The sequence below is a fragment of the Anguilla rostrata genome, chromosome 5 (genome assembly GCF_018555375.3).
Source record: "Anguilla rostrata isolate EN2019 chromosome 5, ASM1855537v3, whole genome shotgun sequence".
Classification (NCBI taxonomy): Eukaryota; Metazoa; Chordata; class Actinopteri; order Anguilliformes; family Anguillidae; genus Anguilla; species Anguilla rostrata.
Window position 1 is genome coordinate 17,470,646 of NC_057937.1, and position 21,477 is coordinate 17,492,122.

At 43.7% G+C, this 21,477-nt stretch overlaps 2 protein-coding genes across 3 annotated transcripts; one reads left to right on the top strand and one right to left on the bottom strand.

Annotated features, from left to right (window-relative positions):
- The first annotated feature begins 4,643 nt into the window (after nucleotides 1-4,643).
- Nucleotides 4,644-10,187, top strand: arl2bp (ADP-ribosylation factor-like 2 binding protein). The gene is made up of 7 exons (XM_064335457.1): nucleotides 4,644-4,800; nucleotides 5,460-5,529; nucleotides 5,717-5,778; nucleotides 6,554-6,660; nucleotides 7,805-7,890; nucleotides 8,376-8,472; nucleotides 9,219-10,187. The coding sequence occupies exons 1-7, from the start codon at nucleotides 4,782-4,784 to the stop codon at nucleotides 9,324-9,326; spliced, it is 549 nt and encodes a 182-aa protein (XP_064191527.1). The 5' UTR covers nucleotides 4,644-4,781; the 3' UTR covers nucleotides 9,327-10,187.
- On the bottom strand, nucleotides 10,187-21,022 carry pllp (plasmolipin). Of its 2 annotated transcripts, XM_064335459.1 has the most exons (5): nucleotides 20,816-21,022; nucleotides 20,300-20,469; nucleotides 13,730-13,903; nucleotides 13,207-13,302; nucleotides 10,187-11,012 (listed from the first exon to the last, which is right to left on the bottom strand). In XM_064335459.1, the coding sequence occupies exons 2-5, from the start codon at nucleotides 20,450-20,452 to the stop codon at nucleotides 10,905-10,907; spliced, it is 531 nt and encodes a 176-aa protein (XP_064191529.1). In that variant the 5' UTR covers nucleotides 20,453-20,469; nucleotides 20,816-21,022; the 3' UTR covers nucleotides 10,187-10,904. The 2 variants fall into 2 exon arrangements, with proteins under 2 accessions (XP_064191529.1, XP_064191528.1); XM_064335458.1 differs by lacking the exon at nucleotides 20,816-21,022 and having other exon boundaries at nucleotides 20,300-20,803.
- Nucleotides 21,023-21,477: the final 455 nt, after the last annotated feature.

The following is a 21,477-nucleotide window of genomic DNA, read 5'->3' on the forward strand; positions in this document are numbered from 1 at the left end:
GTAATGCCGGTCTAGGATCCGGTTTGCCCCGTCTATATCCTATTATATTCATAGTGAGCTCAACAGTAATACTGATCCTAGATCAGCACTTATACTTGGATTCTTCATCAACATAAGCCATGTGCTGTTAGTGAAGGGGAAAGGCTGGGCCAGTCCAACAGGCTCTTTGAGTTGGTACCCGAGAGTGCTGTGTTAGCCTGCATGTTGTAAAGGTTGAATGTATACTTCATTATCCCCTAATATGTGTCCATTAGTTCTTAGAATTATTACCTATTACTGGCTGCTCTTCTAATTTTTGTATTATGCCATTTGATGACTGACATACACTTCCACTATTACAAGCATAGCTGCTTATGGTCGCTTTCAGTAATGGTTTGAGGGTGCAACACTTTAAGCACTGGAGTGAGGTCATGCAGAAAGTAGCGTCCTCTCGTTTGAGTATAACAGTATGTCTTGAGACCCTTGGTAATTTTGTGTCTTGTCATGAGTCAAAAGCAAAACGCTGATGTTGTGTGAGAGACGGCCTGTGTTGAGGGTGTGTTTGGTGTGACTTCCCCTCCCGCCCCTGACTCTGGAGCAGTCGGGTTTGTTTCATTCCTTCTTATGGGTCGGTGTATGTCTGTGGTTCAGTGGGGTGGGCGCTGCAATTGGCCTTCTGGTTTGGGCAGTTTTCCAGTTCTGCTGCAGCTGGGGCGCATCTCTGCCAAAACACTGCCTGTAAGTATCTCAGTGCTTGAAGTAGATGGTGGTTATTAAAAGTATTGTCATACAACCAATTCAAGTCAACAAATTCACCATAAAGCAAATCTCTGAAAGTAATTAAGTTGATGTAAAAAAAATCTAAAAAAATATTAATGGATTCTGTTGTTCCCAAATAGTTAATATTGAGTGCAATTAGTACACGATGGCTAATAATTGGAAAGGTTTACAAAGATGAGAACAAATCTTTAATTTTGGGGAGTTTATAGGCATCTGCATTGTAACTGCAGTACATTACAACTACTGTTTAAATATTTGTATACTTTTTCATCAAGTTTAAAAGAAAAGTTACTTTCTGGGATTGGTATTCAAATATTATGAAAGCATATTACTTTGAATTATTGTATAGATTACCTTTGAACCATTTAAATCATTATATTTCAATTCTGATGAAGAGGACCAACAAAATAGCAAAACAGTCCAGCTGGACAACCCAGGATTTGTGCGGCTATTGATTTTTGCCACCATTAGTGTTCTTTGATTTTAGTACCCAAGCATCATTACGCTTAATTGCTTCCGGAAAGCTTTCTATGAACACTGCTTAAACCATTTAATTATTTCGGGTCAAAGGGAGGCTTATTCAATTGGCTGTAGGAGCCATTTTCTCTTCAGTAGTTGCAGAAAAAAGAGCACAGCACTCACAGGGGTGTGAAATGAAGTTGGTCTATACCCACAAAATGGATGATTTCAGTTATCACAAGCTAAAGTGTCATTCAAAAGTAACAGGCAGCCTCTGAGCAGAGGGTCAAAGTACAGTCCATGTACTCTGAAATTGAAGGCTGGAATGTTAGCTGAATATCACCTGATTGCATTCCTTTTGAGGCATTCAGCAGATGCTATTATCTTGTTTCTGACACCGCTTACATTCGTTATACATACAGTGTTATGTACATAGCTGGATATTTACTGAAGTATGTTGATCAATGATACCATGACACTGCCTCCACTTCTGAATTGAAAGTGCAAACTTTGAATCAGAAGCCCACTTCACTATCCAATATGCTACACTGTAAGGTGAGTGGTGCTTGAAAATACCAGTATAAAATTGAACAATAACAATATATACACAAATTGTTATTTTAAAAAACCACTTTCAAAAAATTATTAATTGTAAGTGCCTTGCAAGCCATTTTAAATACACAATTCATACCACCAATGCACATTGCTCACCAATAATGAACAAATAATCCAAACATTGATTTTTCTTTTTTTTTTTGTGCCAGTTCTGTTAAGACATTACACAATGTTTAAGCTTAGGTTTGCTGCTCAAATAAACTCATTTTTAGCATGTCATTGAGAGTTTATTGTAACACGGAAGTTCTCTCATCTGACCCAGAACTTTTTGTTTAACAGAACCTTCACCATAAAGGGCACACACTTTTCCCATTTTATTGAGGAACCCTCCTGGGTTCCTGGACCAAAGATGAAAAACAAAGAGACAAATGATGTTTGTACTGACAGTCTATTAAAATGGCAGAACATTATTTGTAATGTCAAAAAATTAAGTTAACTTGGCTAGATAGGAGACCTGGTCACATCATCCCCATTATGACATCCGAAGAACTGATTCTGCTTATCTAGTCAGTTTTAGAGTTTGAAGTATCGCTGTGCCCGGCTGACTGGTAGGCCAGATATTACAGAACTGCTGTACATTGTTGCCTGCCCAGTGGCCTCCTCAGTCATTTCATTCTGTCCATTTGTTTCATTGCTCTGTCCATTTGTCCCCTCTTTCTCTTTTGTTCTCAATAACATTGACCAAAGCCTATTTTTTGCCTTCAGTTTTCTTAGCGCCGTCTTCCCCGCCTCTCCTTTCAAGGATTTTGTATCATCTTCTTCGAAGACTTCCACTGAAACCGATGCTGGCAGGGTCTTTGCTTTCACCATTTCTCCCTTCAGATCAACGTCTTCCCATTTCTCCCCCACGATCCCTTTCTCTAGTGCCGTGCTCTTCGTCGTCTCCAACTCTTCCCTGAGTCCCATAATTTCTGCTTCCAGGTGCATTCTCTCCTTCTTACTCTCTTTCTCAGATTGCTTCAACTCATTTTCCAAATGCACCCTCTCTGCTTTCCACTGTTCTCGTTCTCTCTGCCCCTCCTCATCCTTGTCCTCTCTCTCCTTCTGCCACAGCTTTCTCTCCATAAACATTTCATCTTTCACACTCTTCACCTCTCTCTTTTGCATTTCCCTGAGTTTTCTCATTTCCTCCTCCATGAGCTCTCTCTCCTTCTCCCATTCCTTCCTCTCCATATCCCTCCGTTTCTCCTGGTGCTCCCTCTCCCTCTCAAAGTACTCCCTCTCCTTTCCGCACTTTTCCCTGCACCTCCTCACCTCCCCCTCCATGCTCTCTCTCTCCTTTGACATCTTCCTCTGCAGCTTCCTCCGCTCCTCGTTAAACCCCTGCTCTTTCTCTGTGAACTCCTGCTCTCTCCTCATCTCTCGCTCCACGCATGCTCTGTCCAAGGCCATGGCCCTCTCCATTTTCTTGCACTGCCTCTCAAACTCTGTCTGCGTCTCTCCTTCCAGACTCTTCCCCACCTTCTCCAGCAGGCTCTTCATGCTGTTCCATGCCTCGCTCAGTTCCTCCTTCTCCTTCATCCTCTCCTCCTTTTTGGCCCTCAGCCACTTCTCCAGCGTCACTCTCTCCTTCTCGCACTGTTCTTTCTCCGTTTTAATTTTGTCCTCACGTGTCACTTCATTTACGTTTACCTGCCTCTCTCTAGAAAAGATATAGAGCTTAACACCAGAAGGCATTTACTTTTTCATATAATATACTTGTTGATATGAAGCCGCCTTGTACTCTTTGTTAGTACTGATTATGTAAGTTATTGTGATGCCATGAGGTTTCAAGGTATCAATGACAACAGCACATACGATTAATCAAAGATAAATTACTACTTTAGAGAAAACATCTTTCCTAGTATCTTCGACTGATCGCTCTGATGTGCAGAAAAAATATTAAGGGACAATTTGCACTGTCATATACAAAACCCAGATTGAATATAATTGCATAATACTAACTGCATATTACTGCGTTTCTCTCACTCTCTCTGAACTGTATTATGTGGGCCTACATAGGGTACATACGTATATCCAAAGCGGATTCTTTTTCTGATCGAGTCCATTCATGTAGGCTAATGGCCCATTATTCCCGCTGTCTTATATAAATAAAGTTGCCATGCTGACAGGTCGGTCGTAGTAACGAACGCTTTATTATAATCCTTAATGTTTAACCTTCATTGTGACGCCGTTATAAATTACTGCTGTTTCGTCGCACTTTGAATCGTAGACATTCCATAAGATATGTGCCACCCATTAAGAGACGTACGTACTCTGTGATCTTCACAAAGGCCCGTTCATGACAGCAAGTGTGACGAACAACTAATGCATTTATGAATCGTCGTCGCTTTTGACCTAGATGGGGAAATTCCGTTATGTTTATTAAATAATACCCATACCTGTATATAACACATTTGTGATAGGTTACTCATAATTAACGGAGGAATATTGTAAGGAGTAACTATCACGCGCTGAGTCCAATGGCCTAATCCACACTTTTCTCCTTCTTTTTGCACGGGAGGACATAAAACTTAAAATCAATGTTCTTGGCTTTGTTATTTGTACAGTCCAATACACAACAGCTTTTCTGCATTTAAATCTCGATAATCCACTGACTGTTAATACTCTGTCTTGCTATATCGTCGGACTTACTTTGTCCCACACCGTGGGGGCATAGCCTATTTTATACAGTCTATGATTCATACACTGTTTATATGATCATAGCGGACCCCGCCCCTTTATACTTAAATTGAACGTAAAGGACCAGTAATTGTTTATGAACCAGAATAATCGTTCTAATAAATGAAAAGAACCCCCAGTGTGGATTTCTTTTAATTTATTACAGAGCGGAACTAAAGTCATTTCGAAAGAATATTCTTGACGGACTGTATTATGATTGGGGAGCGTATTCCCGTTGCTGTGGAACCGTATGAAAGAGAGCTAACGTAAAAGACAACCAAAAGAGGATGGCTATGAGACAAAGAAGTAAGTCAAATATGTTTACTTATTTAATAACCTAAATTCAAAAATAATGGTATATATTAGATGAAAAATAATTTCTAGTTCTATGTTGAAAATAAGCCGACTTGAGACAATTTTTAAAAACATTGTGTCAACGTTAGCTGTATATCGTTAGCTTGATAATTTAGCAAGCTTGCTAGCTTTATACGTGAAGCATATATATGTTTTGCATTTATTTATATTTTTCCTTCGTTTTTGCTAAACAGAATTACATAAACGCAACGTTCGCTGGCTAATAGCACTTGGCTGCTGGCATGTACATAGCAGCTTGGCTGCCCATAATCAATCGTTGACGCGTAGCCGATTGTCATAGCAGGTGTGCTACAATTTCGTTCCGTTAACGTTAGCCTACTTTTAGCAAAGTGAACAATGTGAGAGTTGTAAGGCGTCAGCAATTGTTAGCTAAATACGATAGTGATGGCTGCTGTCGTTTGTGTGTGCGTGCCTTCCCATACCCAGACGGTGCCACAGTGGGCTAATCGGCTAATACTGATTAACAACATTGGCCCTCTCTGGGTCGCTGCTTACTGGCTAGGTCAGTTACCTGGAAACGGTACATGCTGGGCTGTGTCTTTGTGAAGCGGTGTTAATTTTTTAAAGCGGGACGTTGTGGCTTTTCTAAGATGTTTTGTTGGATGGCGAGGAGAACGCAGTTGAGATGGAAGACTTGGAGGAAGACTTCGCTGTGTCCAAGTAAGCGTGTGTGTGTGTTTTTTTTTCTTTCTTCATATTTCCCGTCAGGAGAATTTGTGTCATTGCTGCGAGGTGTGATTGACAAGCAATAAAATTTATTCCATCCGGCTGAAGGCATAATGCGTGTTAATCATCGCTATCATTATAATAATACCCTGTCACAGAACATCGTATTTCCTCTTCCTAGTTCGTCGGATGCAGATGCAGCCTTTGATACAGTAATTGGGAATATCGAGGACATCATCATGGGTAAGAGTCGGCTTGCATCAGTACACTTACGTTTGCTGACCACTGAAAAATATGTGAGATACTTTCACCACCAGTGGGATTGAGGTGCTGTACAGGAAGTTATGTGTAGGTATGTTTTTCACTAAATTTAATGCTGTGGGTTCAGGGATGATCAGCAAGGGATAAGGCTGTCATGATGTCACCATACTGGTAGAACAGTGAAGAGCTACACCAATTACAAAGTACAGTGGCTGACACCAGTAGAACAACACCTACAATAATGGTTCGATACTTTCTGGCTGTACTTCCAATATTCCTGATAGAATTTCTGGGAAGCAACCAGAAATTGTCCATCAGTCAGAGTCACTCTCAGCATTGTTCTTTTGGTTGTTAACAACAAATGATTGGAAGAGCTCCTCTCTTGATTTCTATGAGGAAGGTGATATCACGACTGTCTAATCCCTGTTTTGTTACCCCGCGGTAGGAATGGTAAAATAGAAATGGGACATTGGTGTCGTCACTATAGATTTCTCAGGGGTTACCACTTAGAAACCGGAGAGGACCTCAGCCAGTTGCGAGGTATGTTGGTAACGGCAAATGGAACAACGCCATCAGTGGAAGTGGAAGATACTTACTTCTGCTGAGCCTGCAGGGTAAAGTGACATCACATCTGTCTTATCCCTACTTCATCATCCCTGGGGAGTTTCAGGAAGTAGGCTACGCGCTGTACAAGATGTGGGCGCTGTGTGGGGACCTCGGTGAGGAGTACGCTGACGCTCTTGCCTGTGCTCCTCAGAGGAGCGCTTTCAGCAGCTGCAGCAGGGCTTCATGGAGAAATACTACCTGGAGTTCGACGACTCCGAGGAGAACAAGCTCAGCTACATGACCATCTTCCATGAATATGTGAGTTGTGCACACAGACATGTACATGCGTTGATTAAACTGCATACCAGCACTCGTATTCATGCATGCAGACAGACACACTTGCACACGCGCGCATTAATACTTGATCACTTGATCTCAAATTCAAACACACAGACCCACAGTGCAGTCTGTAAGGGCTGCAATTCCTGCATGGTTCTCCTGATAGGGATGTAAATATCCACAAATAAAGCTGACCGTCTGCACTTTCTTTTTTATAAATAGTTTTATTGGTGAAAAGCGTAAGCAAGCAATAAACACAATGCCGGGTTTACAGGTCACCATTTTTCATATTTTCTTTTCCCCACCCACCCTTCCACCCCGCCAAAACCCTGCACAACAACACCACATATTACAGGAAAAAAATAATAATAATTTTTTTTTTAAATAAGAAGGGGAAGACAGCAATTACCTATGAAAGCCAATACAATAATACTAACAATGGGGTGAGTGAATAGATGGCCAGGAAAAAGAGAGAAAAAAAAATAAATCTTCCAACTTGTTTGTATTTGGCCATGAGGTTAAGGAGTTCATTAATCAGGGGCCCGCTACAGGGCGATGGTATCGTGTAGAAACATAGACAATCAGTCAGGGGGAAGAACAGATAAGCCATTAAAATAGGAGACAGAGGGTTGCCACTTTTTTAGAAAGCGCTTGCTAGACCCTCTAAGTGTAAACTTTATCTTTCCTAAAACGACATCACATCTTCCAGCCAGGCAGAGAATGGAATGGGGGCGGGGGGGGTAGGCGTAGGCGATTTCTAGGTTAGGAGTATTCTTCGCCTGGCTAGAAGTGTTGCGAAAGCAATCATGTCGACCTCTTTGGAACTGCAAGGGAGGGGCTCCACTGGCAACCCAAAGATGGCCAGTAATGGGCAAGGCTATAACCTGTTATTCAACAGCGTCGAGAATACATAGAAAATCGAAGACCAATATTTTTTATTGTTTATTTTGGATCCCCATTAGCTGTTGCCGGAACGACTGCTAGTCTTCCAATATGTTCCAAGCTTTGGGCAAGACCAGAACATATGCGAGAGGTCTTCCTGTAGACATGAACGGTACATAATGTATACATGTTACTTATATGTGCATCACACTCAAACACAGAGCTGTCCTCTCTCTCTCAGATTGAGCTGCTGGAAAAAGACATTGAACAGCAGCTGGTAGAAAGAATCCCTGGATTTAGCATGAACTCATTCATTCGTTCACTCCAGTGAGTATAACCACCTTCATTTGTTCACTCTACACTGCTTCTCTGACCACTGCTCCACACTGCTTCTCTGACCACTGCTCCACACTCCTGCTCTGATCACTGCTCCACACTGCTGCTCTGGCGACTGCTCCACACTGCATCTCTGATCACTGCCCCACACTGCTGCTCTGACCGCTGCTCCACACTGCATCTCTGATCACTGCCCCACACTGCTGCTCTGACTGCTGCTCCACACTGCTGCTCTGACCAACTGTGTCGCACTGCTTCTGTGAATACCGCTCCACACTCCTGCCCTAACCACTGAACTCCCCCTTTCCACTTCTGGTGTCTCACCCCCAGCTGTTTTATGTCATGGCACTAGGTGGCAGCACATTGCTTCCGGGCACAGTTTGAGCTCGCGTGTGAGCGCGGAGAGATTGCATCTGACCGAGATGCGCGGCGACTGATCTCTATCTCTCCTCCCCGTCTCCCTCTGTCTTTTTCAGGCAGCACAAGGACGAGGTCTCCGGAGACATCTTTGACATGCTGCTCACTTTCACAGACTTCCTGGCCTTTAAAGAAATGTTTCTGGATTACAAAGCTGTGAGTCAGAGCCAAGGCGTTCAGTCTGTGTATCCGATCGGTATCACAGTTTGCGCTGCTTAGTGTCACATGCGCAGAGACAGCGTTATCTTTTTATCTGAAATGTACTTCTTGTCCCCAAGTGTGTAGTCTTATAACGTCAGATGCGTCCATGCTAACATTTTTTCTAAGGAGCACCTGTGCTCCTAAGTTTAAAAATTTGTGAGCGTGCCAGTGCATACCAGTTAGAAGTTGTGAAGTTACTTTTCCAGTTAGCACACATCAATTTTGAAGTTTTCAGGAGCAAATTCTCCTAAAACGGGAGTACTGTAGAGCACTCGTTAAGTGTCCAGCTTTTAGCTTACACCCCAGTGTTCTTTGCAAAAAAAAAAAAAGTCAAAGTCTAGTCATTTGATTGGTTTACATTATGGTCATTGCCTGAGGCTGTTTTTTGAATAGCCTGTACTGTGAGATGCCGTGGCGGAACCGCTCGGCGCAGGGTTGCAGGAAGTGCTCAGTCTGGTGGCTGAGTTTCCTCAGTCTCACTGAAACAAGAGGAAAGATAGGAGGGCATCGTGAAGCACAAAATGGGTGGAGCTAGCATGTGCTGTCAGTGGCTTTCTTATCTGTGCCAGCCACAGTGTTTTGCTATGCAGAGATGTCTCTGAAAGGTTCGCTCAGGTCGGTGATGGACAGTCAGACAGTAAAGTAGCTCCGCCCAGCTTTCTCTTGCCTCATTGTTTCCCTTTCTGCTCTTGTGTCTGCAGGAACGGGAGGGAAGGGGCCTGGACCTCAGCGCCGGATTGGTTGTTAAGTCTTTGAACTCCGCCCCCTCTCCACCCTTCACCACGTGCACGGCTTCCCAGATTCAGTGACCCCCCTTGAAGACAACTTACAGGAAACACAATCGCGCACATGCACACGTACACACACACACTCACACACGCACGCACAAAGGACTAACGAAGACCACTAACTACATTCCCTGTATTTAAATTGTATTCACCAGATTACCTTGTTTTCACTGCAGCGAGTCTCGCTGCCGAACCTTCATTTGTATATATTGGATGTTTTTGATCAGTTGAAGGCTGACGTGGTTACCACACAAGATATTACACCGTTCTTTAACGTTTTAACTCACGCCCCAGCGTTTTGCTCGGGTGAATGTTTCGGCGTCGCACGGCAGGGGTAGCTGGGATCATTTCAGAAGCGCCCAAGGAGAACTTGCGTCGTCAGTGTTTTTGCATTTGATTTTTTAACTGAGATGTATTTCATGCTTTATTTCGCTTTTTTTTGCCTCCGTTTGTGCTCTGCGAGCCGTCGTTACTTAGCGGAGTTTCAGGGATCCCTGACTAGAAGTTTCCGCGGTGGAGCTGGAAGGAATATAGCTACCCATTGTCGCTTCAAGAAGAAGAGAGAGTCTGACTTGCTTTCTCACAATATTGAGATTTAAAATACAATAGTCTTGTAACGGGGAGAATAGCATCAGTTTTGCACAGTCGTTCTTTCAGTGGTGAAAGATGTTTTTTAAAAATTCACATCCGCTTCTGTGTTGTCCCATCCCTAGGTGTTGTACGTTATGCGATGGGACTCTGTAATGAGAGATCTACAATTTTATCCAATTTTATAAATATTTTCTGTATTTAATTGTCGGTGTATTTGACCTGGCCTTGTTTCGTTTTCTGCCAGTGTCTTCTGTAAATATGGATTTATTTGGAATAAAGAGTCCAACGAGTCTTTGTCACACTGTCGTTTATAAATAATACAGACATTAAAGGACAATGCCAGCAACAGTGTTGTTGCTCAGTTTGCTTTACGGTCTTTGAAAATGAGTAATACAAAAACATCAGCCTTTTCTCACGTACGCAGCGAAGATAATCACACTCTGTCACAGCTCTGAACAGGCTTAAAAAATGCGTGTGTCAGCATAAGGCGGTGTCTGTGTCATGTATGCATAGTTTGGTGTATGTGTCTAGTGTGTTAGAGAGTGTCTGTGTAGTGCATGACTAGTTTGTGTGTGTGTGTCTCTGTGTCTGTGTCTGTTGTGGAGGTGGAAAGTCCAGGGGTCAGTAAGTAAAAGTCCTGCCAGGTGTTTCTTCCACCCATGAGCTCAGCCAGTTGATTTCACTAATTAGCTCTACCACCTGGCTGAGGAAGAGTGCTAATTAGCAAATCCCCCCCGAATAGACAGGCTACAGCCGTCTCCAGTCCCCAAGCGGTACCCGCCTCCGTGGTCATGGTGACACTTCCGGAGTGACGCGTGCCATTTAAACGAAAAGGGTCTTCGCTTTACTGTCTCGTCTTCATTCCGTCTGGAGTTCTTCGCCCGGGTTGTTTCACGTACGAGTCCATGAGGGTGGGCGGGGGGTACAGGTAGGTAATTGGGACGGGACTGTGAGGTGAAGGAGGGGTGTGGCTGGTCCATTTGTGGGGGGGGGGGGTGTCTGATGTGCCTATGCTGGGACAGTGCTGCTGGCGGCGTTGCTCCCGTCTCCCCTCCAAGATAAGAAGGCAAAGAAGGTGCTGGCGCCGTAGGCCAACGTCACCACAATGGCAAAGAACTAGAGAGAGAGAGAGAGAGATATCAGTGTTCCTGTCACGCAGTGAGCACAGCAGTGGACCTAAATTAGGTAAGTGGGTACAGGGTCTGCTTGTTTTTCTTTTCACCTTAAATTGAGACCCATGTACCCGGGTGAGGCGAGTAATCAACAGTTTTAATTTGTCAGTTAAGTGCTGAGCACCAGTAAAACCAGCAGGTCCTGCACACCTCCATTCAGGACCAAGATGGAGGACCACTGGGCAGTCTACGCAGTTTCTCAGGCCACTTGTAGTCCCTACAAGCAGCTTAAACAAGGCTTCTTGGGTCCCATTGTTGCAAGCTCCTGGTCAGAGTTGGTTAATGACAGCGCCTAACTGATGAGGGTTCAGCTGTCATGCACATTATGATCAATTCCTGTTCAGTTCTGTTCACTAAAAAACAAGCCTGGCTGCAGGGCCTGTTTCAACCAGTACACCACAACCCCCCCCCCCCCCCAGTAAATTGGTCTACTCATTTAATCATTTTTACTGTGAGGGTTTACATCTGCCTTTCCCAGAAACACTGCAGTGACATATTTGTCAAGTGCATGACAAAAGCTGAAGTCTATTATTTGCAGTCTGACCCAGTGAGTAATTGCACAAATAAAGTGAGTTGAGAATGGAGTCAGAAACAGCACACCGATCATGAATCAGCAAGTTGTGCTCACGGTTTGTATCCAACCCTTTCAGGTCACATGACCAAAATGATTAAATTTTATTTCTCTTGTTAAAATGGGTGTTTATAGGGCAGATTTTATAGGCCCCTAACTTTCTGGGAGAGTGACACCTGGGGTTACTTTTTAACACAGTATAATGTTTGTCTCTTGCATAACAAAGACGTTGAAAAGAAGTGGCCTGCTCTCCTGTTGGGGGGAGTGTAAAGTAGGAATGGGTGTGTAGCCCACTCTCTCAGCCCCCCTGAGTCGGTTGAACCTGTGCACTTGGAGAGAAAGATATTTGATCCGCGAGGCTCTATACTGCTGAGCTTGTCATTTGTTTTGCAGCGTTAGAGTAGCATTAGCAAAATGTTTGATCCTGTGGACAATTCTTCACAATTTCATTCCAGGGATATCTTGTGATTGGCGGGAGAGAGAGAAAACAAACGATTCCCTTTCAGAACTACGTTTGTTTACAACAGGATTTTCCAATTGCTTGCAAAGCTGTGTAATTCACCAACTGCTGAGAGAGACATTTCTTTCCGGATGCAGTCCTCCAAAGGAAAACCTTACTGGTTTTTGCTTACCGCAATGTAGAACATGTTTGGGTTCCCACTCTATAAACTCTGAATCTCGCTACCTTTTCTCATCTGACCGTATTGGACATGTCAAAACTATTACGCCAGAAATGCTTATCTTCACACAGGGCTACAGCCTGTATCGAGACTCGTATGACCAGTAGAGGCTACAGCCACCACCCCCCCCCCTCCCCAATTACAAAAAGGCAAAAAATGATTAGTTGCTGGCAATGATCTAATGCCTGGGGTATATAAATATATGAGATAAACTCTGTCAGATATGCTGTGATGAATCAGATTCTTGAGCAACGCTCGGTTATTCTGTGAAAGGGGGTGTGGGGCTGGTCAGGTGCTACTGAGTAAATAGGCTCTGGACTCTGACCAGAGATGTAAGCGAAGGATTGCATACTTAAACATGTCATAGAATCCACCTTGTAATCTGGAGTGTTAGGATGGATGGGTATATTTAGGGCTGATTTCAAGTAACTGGATGTTTTGTGCGTGTAATAAAGGGAAGTTGGTCTCTCTCAAAAATAACTCCCCTGCCCCACAGTGTGTGTATTCATTCACAGCCCAGTCTAGTTATTATCCAGCTTTTCAGTCTCTTTGGAGCTCCTCCACCCTCTTCTATTGTGGAGGCAGGCTGGGAGGAGGAGACGGGATTGGCTTTCTGGGTGAGGCTTCATGGACTTCAATATGGGCGGAGTTACCACGTTCTTGGTAATCAAATTGAAACAATTGTAGTGTTTACTGACTAAAATCAGTTTGGCAGCAGCTGGTATCTGTATCTATTATGTATTTCATGAAAACTCGCCTGCACTACAGTTCCCAAAGACAAAGGGTTACCCTTGTGTATTTGCCCTTGTTGGATTGGCACGAGGCTAGCAAAGCTTTATATGGGTAGACACCACGGTAAGCAGACCTGTTCCCTGCCCTGCACTCACCGCTGCTGCCCCCTGGTGGCTGTTGTACACAGATGCGGCATTGGCAAGGAAAGCTGAGAGGTAGAGGATCGTTGCTGTTGCATTGAAGACCAGCAGCTGTCAGAGAGAGATGAGACACAGGAGAATTACGGGTTATGATTCTACACAAAGCACTCCAGCTACTAAACATTCAACACAGCCTTTTAAAACAGTGCCATGCTGAATAAACAGGTTCTCTGTATCAATGGAATTCATTACTTGTGGTCTTTTATGTCACACTGCCAAAGATAATAATTTCTCTGCAGTCTGTCTGGAGACAATGCAGCCAAGACAGAATTAAATACCTTAGTGAGTACATTTTGGTATTGACTGCTGTGGTGAGACAGGCATTTCAGATGTAACAAGCACACGCGTTTATACACACATTACACAATTTTGAAGTACATATTTTCATGAACAATCATTCCATTGTTAGTGTTGATTGATTGTGTGTGTGCATGGGTGCAGGTGTATGTGTGTGTGTGAGAGTGTGTGTGCCAATTACCATCAGAGGCCAGGGCAGAAAGCCCAACTTGTTCCGAACCCCGAAGAAGAGTACGAAGAAGAGGAAGAGGGTGAGAAGCCAGAAGATCACGCTGACGAACATCACCCAGCCGTAGGCCGGGACGTTGGCATAGCCACTGGCTGCAATCAGGGCCCACACCAGCAGCCCCAACACCTGGGGAAAAAGCCAAGAGTCAGATACAACTACGCCCAGGGTAGCACAGATCCAGGAGAAACCTGAATCCTGTCCTACAGTCATATAGACCCTAGGCGAGATACAGACATACATAACTCATCAGTTTGTCTGGTATCTGGTTCTGATCAGACAGAACCAGATGCCAGACAAACGGTTGTATACACCTTGACAATACAACCATAATTATGAACTGAACAAAACCAGACAGAACCACAGTCCAATCAACCTAGACTTAAATCAACCTAATGTCCCTTACACCCAGCCCCAGAGTACCACTGAAGCTCAACCCTCCTATTATGTTCAAATTAACTAACAACTTTTATGTTTGGGGTCAATTTGACCCAAGCAATATAAACCTGCAGAAAATAATTGTAACTGAAAGTGTTACCCAAGTTTCTCTCTCAGCTACTTTAGGCCTTTCTACTGACCATCGTAATAGCCCAATAAATAAAACATGACTTCCCCCTTCCTCCCCTTATACATCAAGTATTGATTTTATATGACTATTGCGAAATATGCAAATGACTGTACAATCTCATTCATTGACCCAAAATTGAGAGCAAAGTATGTTTTAGTGTTTGCAGGGCTTTATGTTGGTATTAAGTGCTCATTAAAAAAGAAAAATAACATTTGAAAAGAAACACACCCTTTATTATCAAGCATAGTAACATTTTATGTTCAGGGTCAATTTGACCCCAGGAAAAAATATTTAAAATGTCAAACATTTCAAACGTTTAGGTTCAGAAAACACTCCAGAACATCAATAAGTAACACATGACAGTTATTCAATAATGAAGAAACACCAATTATTACATTACATTACATTACCAATAAAAATTAAATTAGTCACCAGAATTGAGTTTCGATAAAAAATGAACATAACAGCTCAACTAGGCACCCGTGGGTATCAATTCTTCATTCTGACGAGATAGGTGCAAGTTTGTCACGCTCCTGTCAACACTGGCTTGTTTCTCTGTCATCAAAGCGTATAATGTGGGAGAAAACATGAAATGTCTCCAGAGACATTGCGGCTGGAAAAATTGCCCTACCAGTGTCAGCATTCCAAAGGCTTGCTGTTGCTTCACCTTTTGACTTGTACACTCCTGCCAAAATAAGCAACCCAATATAGGATTGCTAGTGGGTCACACCCAGCTCTTTCCAAATGTCACCATACACACGCCTCCCCTCTAAGTTTGTCATCTCAAGAATATCCTTTTGCATTGATGGTGTTATGAAGAGTTCAAATGCAGACTTTATGTCTTGTACATGACTGCTAGCATATCTGGTGGGGCCTGGAACCATTTTGATGACATTAGCAGCACTACGTCTACCCTGTCTTTCAACTGATCCAGACCATAGTAGTTTTCCATTTTTGGAAGTGAACATGTCAGTTCTTGGTGGTTGAGAGATGACGGGGGTTTCTTGGGGGTTGAGAGATGACAGGAGGGTTTATTGGTGATTGAGAGGCAACAGGAAGGTTTCTTGGTGGTTGAGAGATGACAGGAGGGTTTCTTGGTGGTTGAGAGATGACAGGAGGGTCTTTTGGTGGTTGAGAGATGACAGGACGGTTTATTGGTGGTTGAGAAACGGAGTAGCACTGAAGCTTATGGTTTCCAGAATTCCCTTACTTAGAAGGCACAGCGCAGTGACCCCTGCTAATGTGAAAAAGATTAAATTTAAGACTACTTAGTTCTGAATATGTATCAGGTTAATTCCATTTGCAATGCAAGGTAACCATATAATAAGCAAATTTTGTAATAAAGCACCACAAAAGGCCTATTTGTGGGACAAAGGTAACATCAAGTACAGGATGTTCTGGCTAATATGGAACTGAGAGCAACCCTACCTTGCTGGACAAATCCAGGGTCATATAGTCCCAATTGATCAAGGGTGTGTTGCCTTTTCACCTGCTTTTCATGACCCATTTCTTAAAGATGTCTCAACAACATGACTTCCTGGGACTGACTCACAGTGCACAGAGGTTGCCAGAGAGCAGGGATTGATCAGCTCTCATTTCAGAACCCAACTGGCTGGAAGCGCATCGTGTTGATGACATCACTCCACCAGTAAAAGTACATGCACAAAAGGCTTGCTTTATACAGTGGAATTCTCTGTTCTAATTTGAATTCTAGATAAGGTATATCTGCAGTGTTATAATCAGCCAGACAACCTCACACTGCTGTTTATGGTGTTAATGCATATGAGAAATGGAGACATTTTATATAGGCAGAGATGTCACCGTGCTCTAAAAATGGCAATCATGAGGTAATCTGGCTGATCTCCCTTTTGCAGTACTGTTCACCACTGTTGGCATGTTGTCACTGCCCATTTCTGCCCAAAACCTGGAGGCGCCCCAGCACTCAGCCAAAGGTTCGCCAGAACATATCCAGTTCAACCGCTTTCCTTCTTCCAAGACTTGTTGGCAACATTAGGTGGAATTTATCCTAAAGCAGGGGTGCACAACTCCAGTGCAGTTTCTGTTTCAATCAATCCGTCTGACTCAATTTTATAAACTGGGTCACAACAGTGCTGGTTATGACAGTTAAAGACTTTTCGCCAAGGATAGGTGTACAGTCAGCAGCTGTAACTCATGAATCATGACTTTATCAAACATTTCAACTCAGATAAATGATCTGGCTGAACAAGATTAGAAGTTGACACAAATCAGGAAGCATTTCGTTCTGGTGAGAGAGTTGTTATAGCACAAGATAGCGTGCCTGCTCATGCATAAACCAGTAGTTCCCAACCCTGTTCCAGGCGCTCTACCATCCTGCAGATTTTCATTTCAACCCTAATTTGGCACACCTGATTCAACTAATTAGCAGCACAACAAGATCTCTAGCTGTTGGATATGGTGTGCTTTGCTTGGGTTGGAATGAAAACCTACAGGATGGCAGATCTCCAGGAATGGGGTTGGGAACCACTGTAGTAAATGCTGAGAGAAGCGCTGAGGCTTGACACAATGCTAACTGGCCTGGTGACCAAGGGTGAGAAAGCCGGTACCAGGAGGGCTGTATCTATTTCTGGATCATTATTTCATTAACCCTATCATTTACAGCATCTGTCATTCTAGTTACTTTCATTGATGAACTTATGAATGACACCTGACGACTGTTCTTGCGTCTCAATATGTATAGTACTGTTACTGTTTAATACAAATAAGGAACTGCCATTGATGTATAATGCAATTATTATTAGCAGGAACTTGCCAAACCTGAAACGGATCCTTTCAGGAACAGGGTTCCCCACCCCAGTTGCTAATACAAGTCTCCACAGGTGGAAAGTCCAGGGATCAGATACTAAAGGACGGAGTGTAGCACAGTGGGTAAGGAACTGGGCTTGTAACCGAAAGGTCGTAGGTTCGATTGCCGGGTAAGGACATTGCCGTTGTACCCTTGAGCAAGGTACTTAACCTCCATTGCTTCAGTATATATCCAGCTGTGTAAATGGATACAATGTAAAAATTCTGTGTAAAAAAAGTTGTGTAAGTCGCTCTGGATAAGAGCATTTAGTCTGCTAAATGCCTGTAATGTAATGTAATGTAAAGGCCCTGCCACGTGTTTCTTCCATCCATAAACTCAGCCATCTGATTTCACCAAGTAGTTCAACCGCATGGCTGAAGAATTGTGCTAATTAGCAAATACAGGTGGTTATAATTATATATATATTATACTGGGGAGGACTTCTACTTTCTGAACCTGGACTTTCCACCTCTGAAAGTCTCAATTGGCTAATAAAAAGCGATCTGGCGAATGGGATGGGCTCGTCTGGGGAGGCTATCCCAGTGTAAGAAAGCAGTGCTGATTAAGTCTGGTGTGGAATATTTGATGTGGGATGGGGATTACACAGAAACATTCTGCCTAGTTCTAATCTTATCCAGTTGATGTTTGTCCCCGATTTGAGTGTCAAACAGTGCTCAAGGTGATAGCGGAGCACCCCTTCACTGGCAGGCGCGTGTGTGTATAGCAGGCGTGTTAGTCTTTAAGGACCGCACTTTCTGCTGGTGTTCATTGTGTTTCAGCACATAAGTGATTAATTTAAGTCACTGATTAGCTAAAAAGTCCGCACACCTTGTTTCCAAGGTTTCAATCGGCTGCTGATTGAAAGGAAACCATAAACACCTGCAGACATTGTGGCTCTGTAGGACTGCTCTTGTACAGGGGTGGGGCTAAAATGTACAGTTTTTATGGCATTAAAGTTTCACAAGGGCCTAAACAGAAATTCACCACGTGCGTCTAGGTCACCGAACGATAAAGTCAAAATGACTACTCAGACGATGCAAAGTAATGACGTGATCTATTATTTACCGGCGGGATCGTGTTTCGCAGTTTACCGGCGCACCCCAAGAATGACACCCGACTCCCTTCGCGTTTTTGCCCACTTAGCCCGATAAAAATGTCCACGGCACAGTGAGTGAAGAGCAGTACTGGGTAAATTCAAAACAATCCGCCTCCACTTTGACCAGTACGCTCTAAACCAGTTTAATATTTTTTCCTTCACAGTAAGCACAAAAACACATATACGCTTGTATGTTACCTGAGCCATAACAACCTTTTAAAATCTCCCCCCCCCCACCCAAAAAAAGCATATCGCCTCTCCAAAGCTGACATGTGGATTTTTCTCCACTGTGGTGTTTGCCCACTTGCAGAATTCAAACAGGCCACTGTCTCATTCCATGCAGTGACTGAGTCAAAGTCCTCTGCAGCCACAGCAACAAAATAAAATGACTTTGCTCAACCCATTAAAAATTTTCACAATAACTTCCTGCATTTTAAGGGTATTCACACAGGTACTTCCTGGACTTCAAGATTATTCAGCAACCGAGAACATATCTGATATATGTGCTTCACATGAATACTCTTGAGGAATGCTGCTGTTGCCAGGGTCTGAAAGTGGTAGTGACATCATTTCCCATGCCTCTTCATAAAAAAACAAATGCAGTCCATTTATAAATGCAGTCCATTTCATACAATAAGCATGCAAAAAAAAAAATTACAGCTCAATGCAAATGGCTTTCGTCGTCCTGTTCTCTCTCTTATTACTCGGGGATATTTGATAACCAAATACCTGACCCAGAAGAGAGAAATAAAAGTTTCCCACGGGCGTTTCCTGGTTCCGTGTATTATACTGTATGTATTATAGATGTGAACAAAGATTGGTGTAAGAACGCTCTGTGCTGACAGGCTGTGCTGGAGTCGGTGTTAGGGGCGGGGACTGTATCTGAGAGAGTTGCCTCAAACACTGAGGCCCCTGGTGCACCCCTCCCCTGGAGACTCACACACCAGTGCTGGTGCTCACCTGCATTATTAAAGGCTCTCTTTGTTTGGGCAGGTGTGTTCGCCGGGGCAGGTAGACTGGCCTCTCCGCCCGCCGCATTTGTTTCGACACCCTCCCTGAGTGTTTGGGGTTGAGGCCCGGGGCGTGAGACAGCTAAGCCGCCGACCCTCCCGGGCAATGTAGAAAGACAGGGGCGTGGGGGAGAGGTCGGAGTCCGGGCACAGGGGATGGGAGGATGTTTTTGGGACCCCGCCCTGGGGAGGATCGTGGCGAGGCGGGTTTTAGCCTTGCATCCAACGATGGTGAAAAAAAGTTGCTTTTTTTGTTGAATGAGTGTTAGCTCAGTATTCCACATCAAATGAACCACGCATGAGCTCTGCCACTAAGCTCAAAAAACAGAGGGACACTGTTTGCCAATGGAACAGAATGTAGCTACTCCCCCTTGTTACAGATGAACAGGACATGTGGCGACAGCACACCAGACAGAGACACACCTGAGAGGCAGTACCAGTGTGGCGAGTTTCCTTCATCCCTCAAGCCAACCTGATATGTACTCTATGACGGCTGACTGCTACCTACACTCAGACACACACTTTAATGAGGCTCTGCCAGAACTGGCCCAATTAACACTGATTGATCTAACAGTTAGTTAAACATTAGACATTCCTATTGCCCTAATACCCATCAAAAGTGAACAATAAATTCCAGTAAAAAAAACTGTGAAACAGGCATTAGTTTGATTTCTCAATTCCCAACCTGAAAGGTCTGTTATGATCATTTCTGCTTGTAACCTTCTACCACAACATCTACTACCATTATTACAGTAACTACTAATGCTACTCCTATGACAACTGCTAATGGTTGCATAAAAAATACTTTAAAATAAAAGCTATATGACCATGCAAACTTTTTTTTACATGCAGAGTCCTGTCTGTCTTTACACCCCTATCTCCTCTGGAACACCCCAGTCATCTGAGAGGGGACACAGCGGAGCTCTAGCTCTCCGAAATGCAGTCGGACACATGTCAGGGAAAGGGGACACAGAGAGGGAGAGGGGAAAAAGGGAAAAGGATGCAGACGGCGTGTTTCTTCACTCACAATTTCCACCAGCATCAGGCCGGCTGGGATGGTCCTGAGGAAGTCCATGTCCATGGTGACGTACCGGGACGCCATCGCCTGGATGCGGTCCCCGCCGCCCTGGGGCGGGGGGGAGCTCGTCTCCGTGCTCACCTTGGCCGGAAAGTCCGCCATGGCTCCGGACCGCCCGCCTCAGAAAAAAAAAAAGGCAGAAAAGGGAAATCCGAAAAAAAAGGGGGGGCGGTGTCGTTACTTCTGGCGGCTGGAGCCCACACAAGCGCGTGGAGAGGAAGGGCGGCGATAGATGATTAGTGCTGCGCTGCGGTTCCAGCCACCGTCACCTCTGCGGCTCCTCTTTCCAGTTCGACAGGTGTCTCCCGGCAGCTCCTTATACCACACACTCTCTCTCTCTCTCTACCGCTCGCTCTCTCTCTCTCTCTCTTTTCACCTCCTCTCGCTCTCTGTCTCGTAAACACGCCTACTCCACACTGACACATCGAAAGGTTTTATATGCGCTGGGCGTTTCAGTGCGCTTACCTGTTAAATATTAACGCAGTGTGGGGTCAGCTGGTCTACGCGCAGTTTGAGCGCGGTTATTGGGGTTGAAGGGTGCTCTCCGGAAGCCTCCTCTTTCACCCATGTTGTTAGACCACAGGTCAAGTTGGTGCCTAATCCTAAACGTTGGATCACCCCTGATTAAAACCATTGGATTCTCCAATGACACGACATGTCTGAGAGAGAGAGAGAGAGAGTGCAAGATCAGCTTCAATTGCAACAATTCCACCACTTGACCTCAGAACACAAATATTGACACTCCGAAAGAGAGATTGCTGCAAGAAAACAAAAGCTAAACCACACAATTAAATTCCTATTCAGTTAGCTTTGAAGTTTTATTGCCACAACTAAAAAACTACATTTTATTTTTGCTTGTATAACATGTTTTATTATAAAACAAGTGACTTATAAATATCTCTAAATAGATCATATTTTTAGTAAGCCACAATTCACATTTGGGTGTGAATATGTGTGTTTAATTTTAAGAAATTACACATTATTATGCTTTTAAATTAAAATGTTTACTGTTGGAACCCAAGCATAAAATACAGGTACAGGTACCATTCAAATAACTGATTTTTATTTTATTTTTTACAAAAAACTTTTAAGCCATAGATCAGATTATTAATTTCATACAAAAAAGT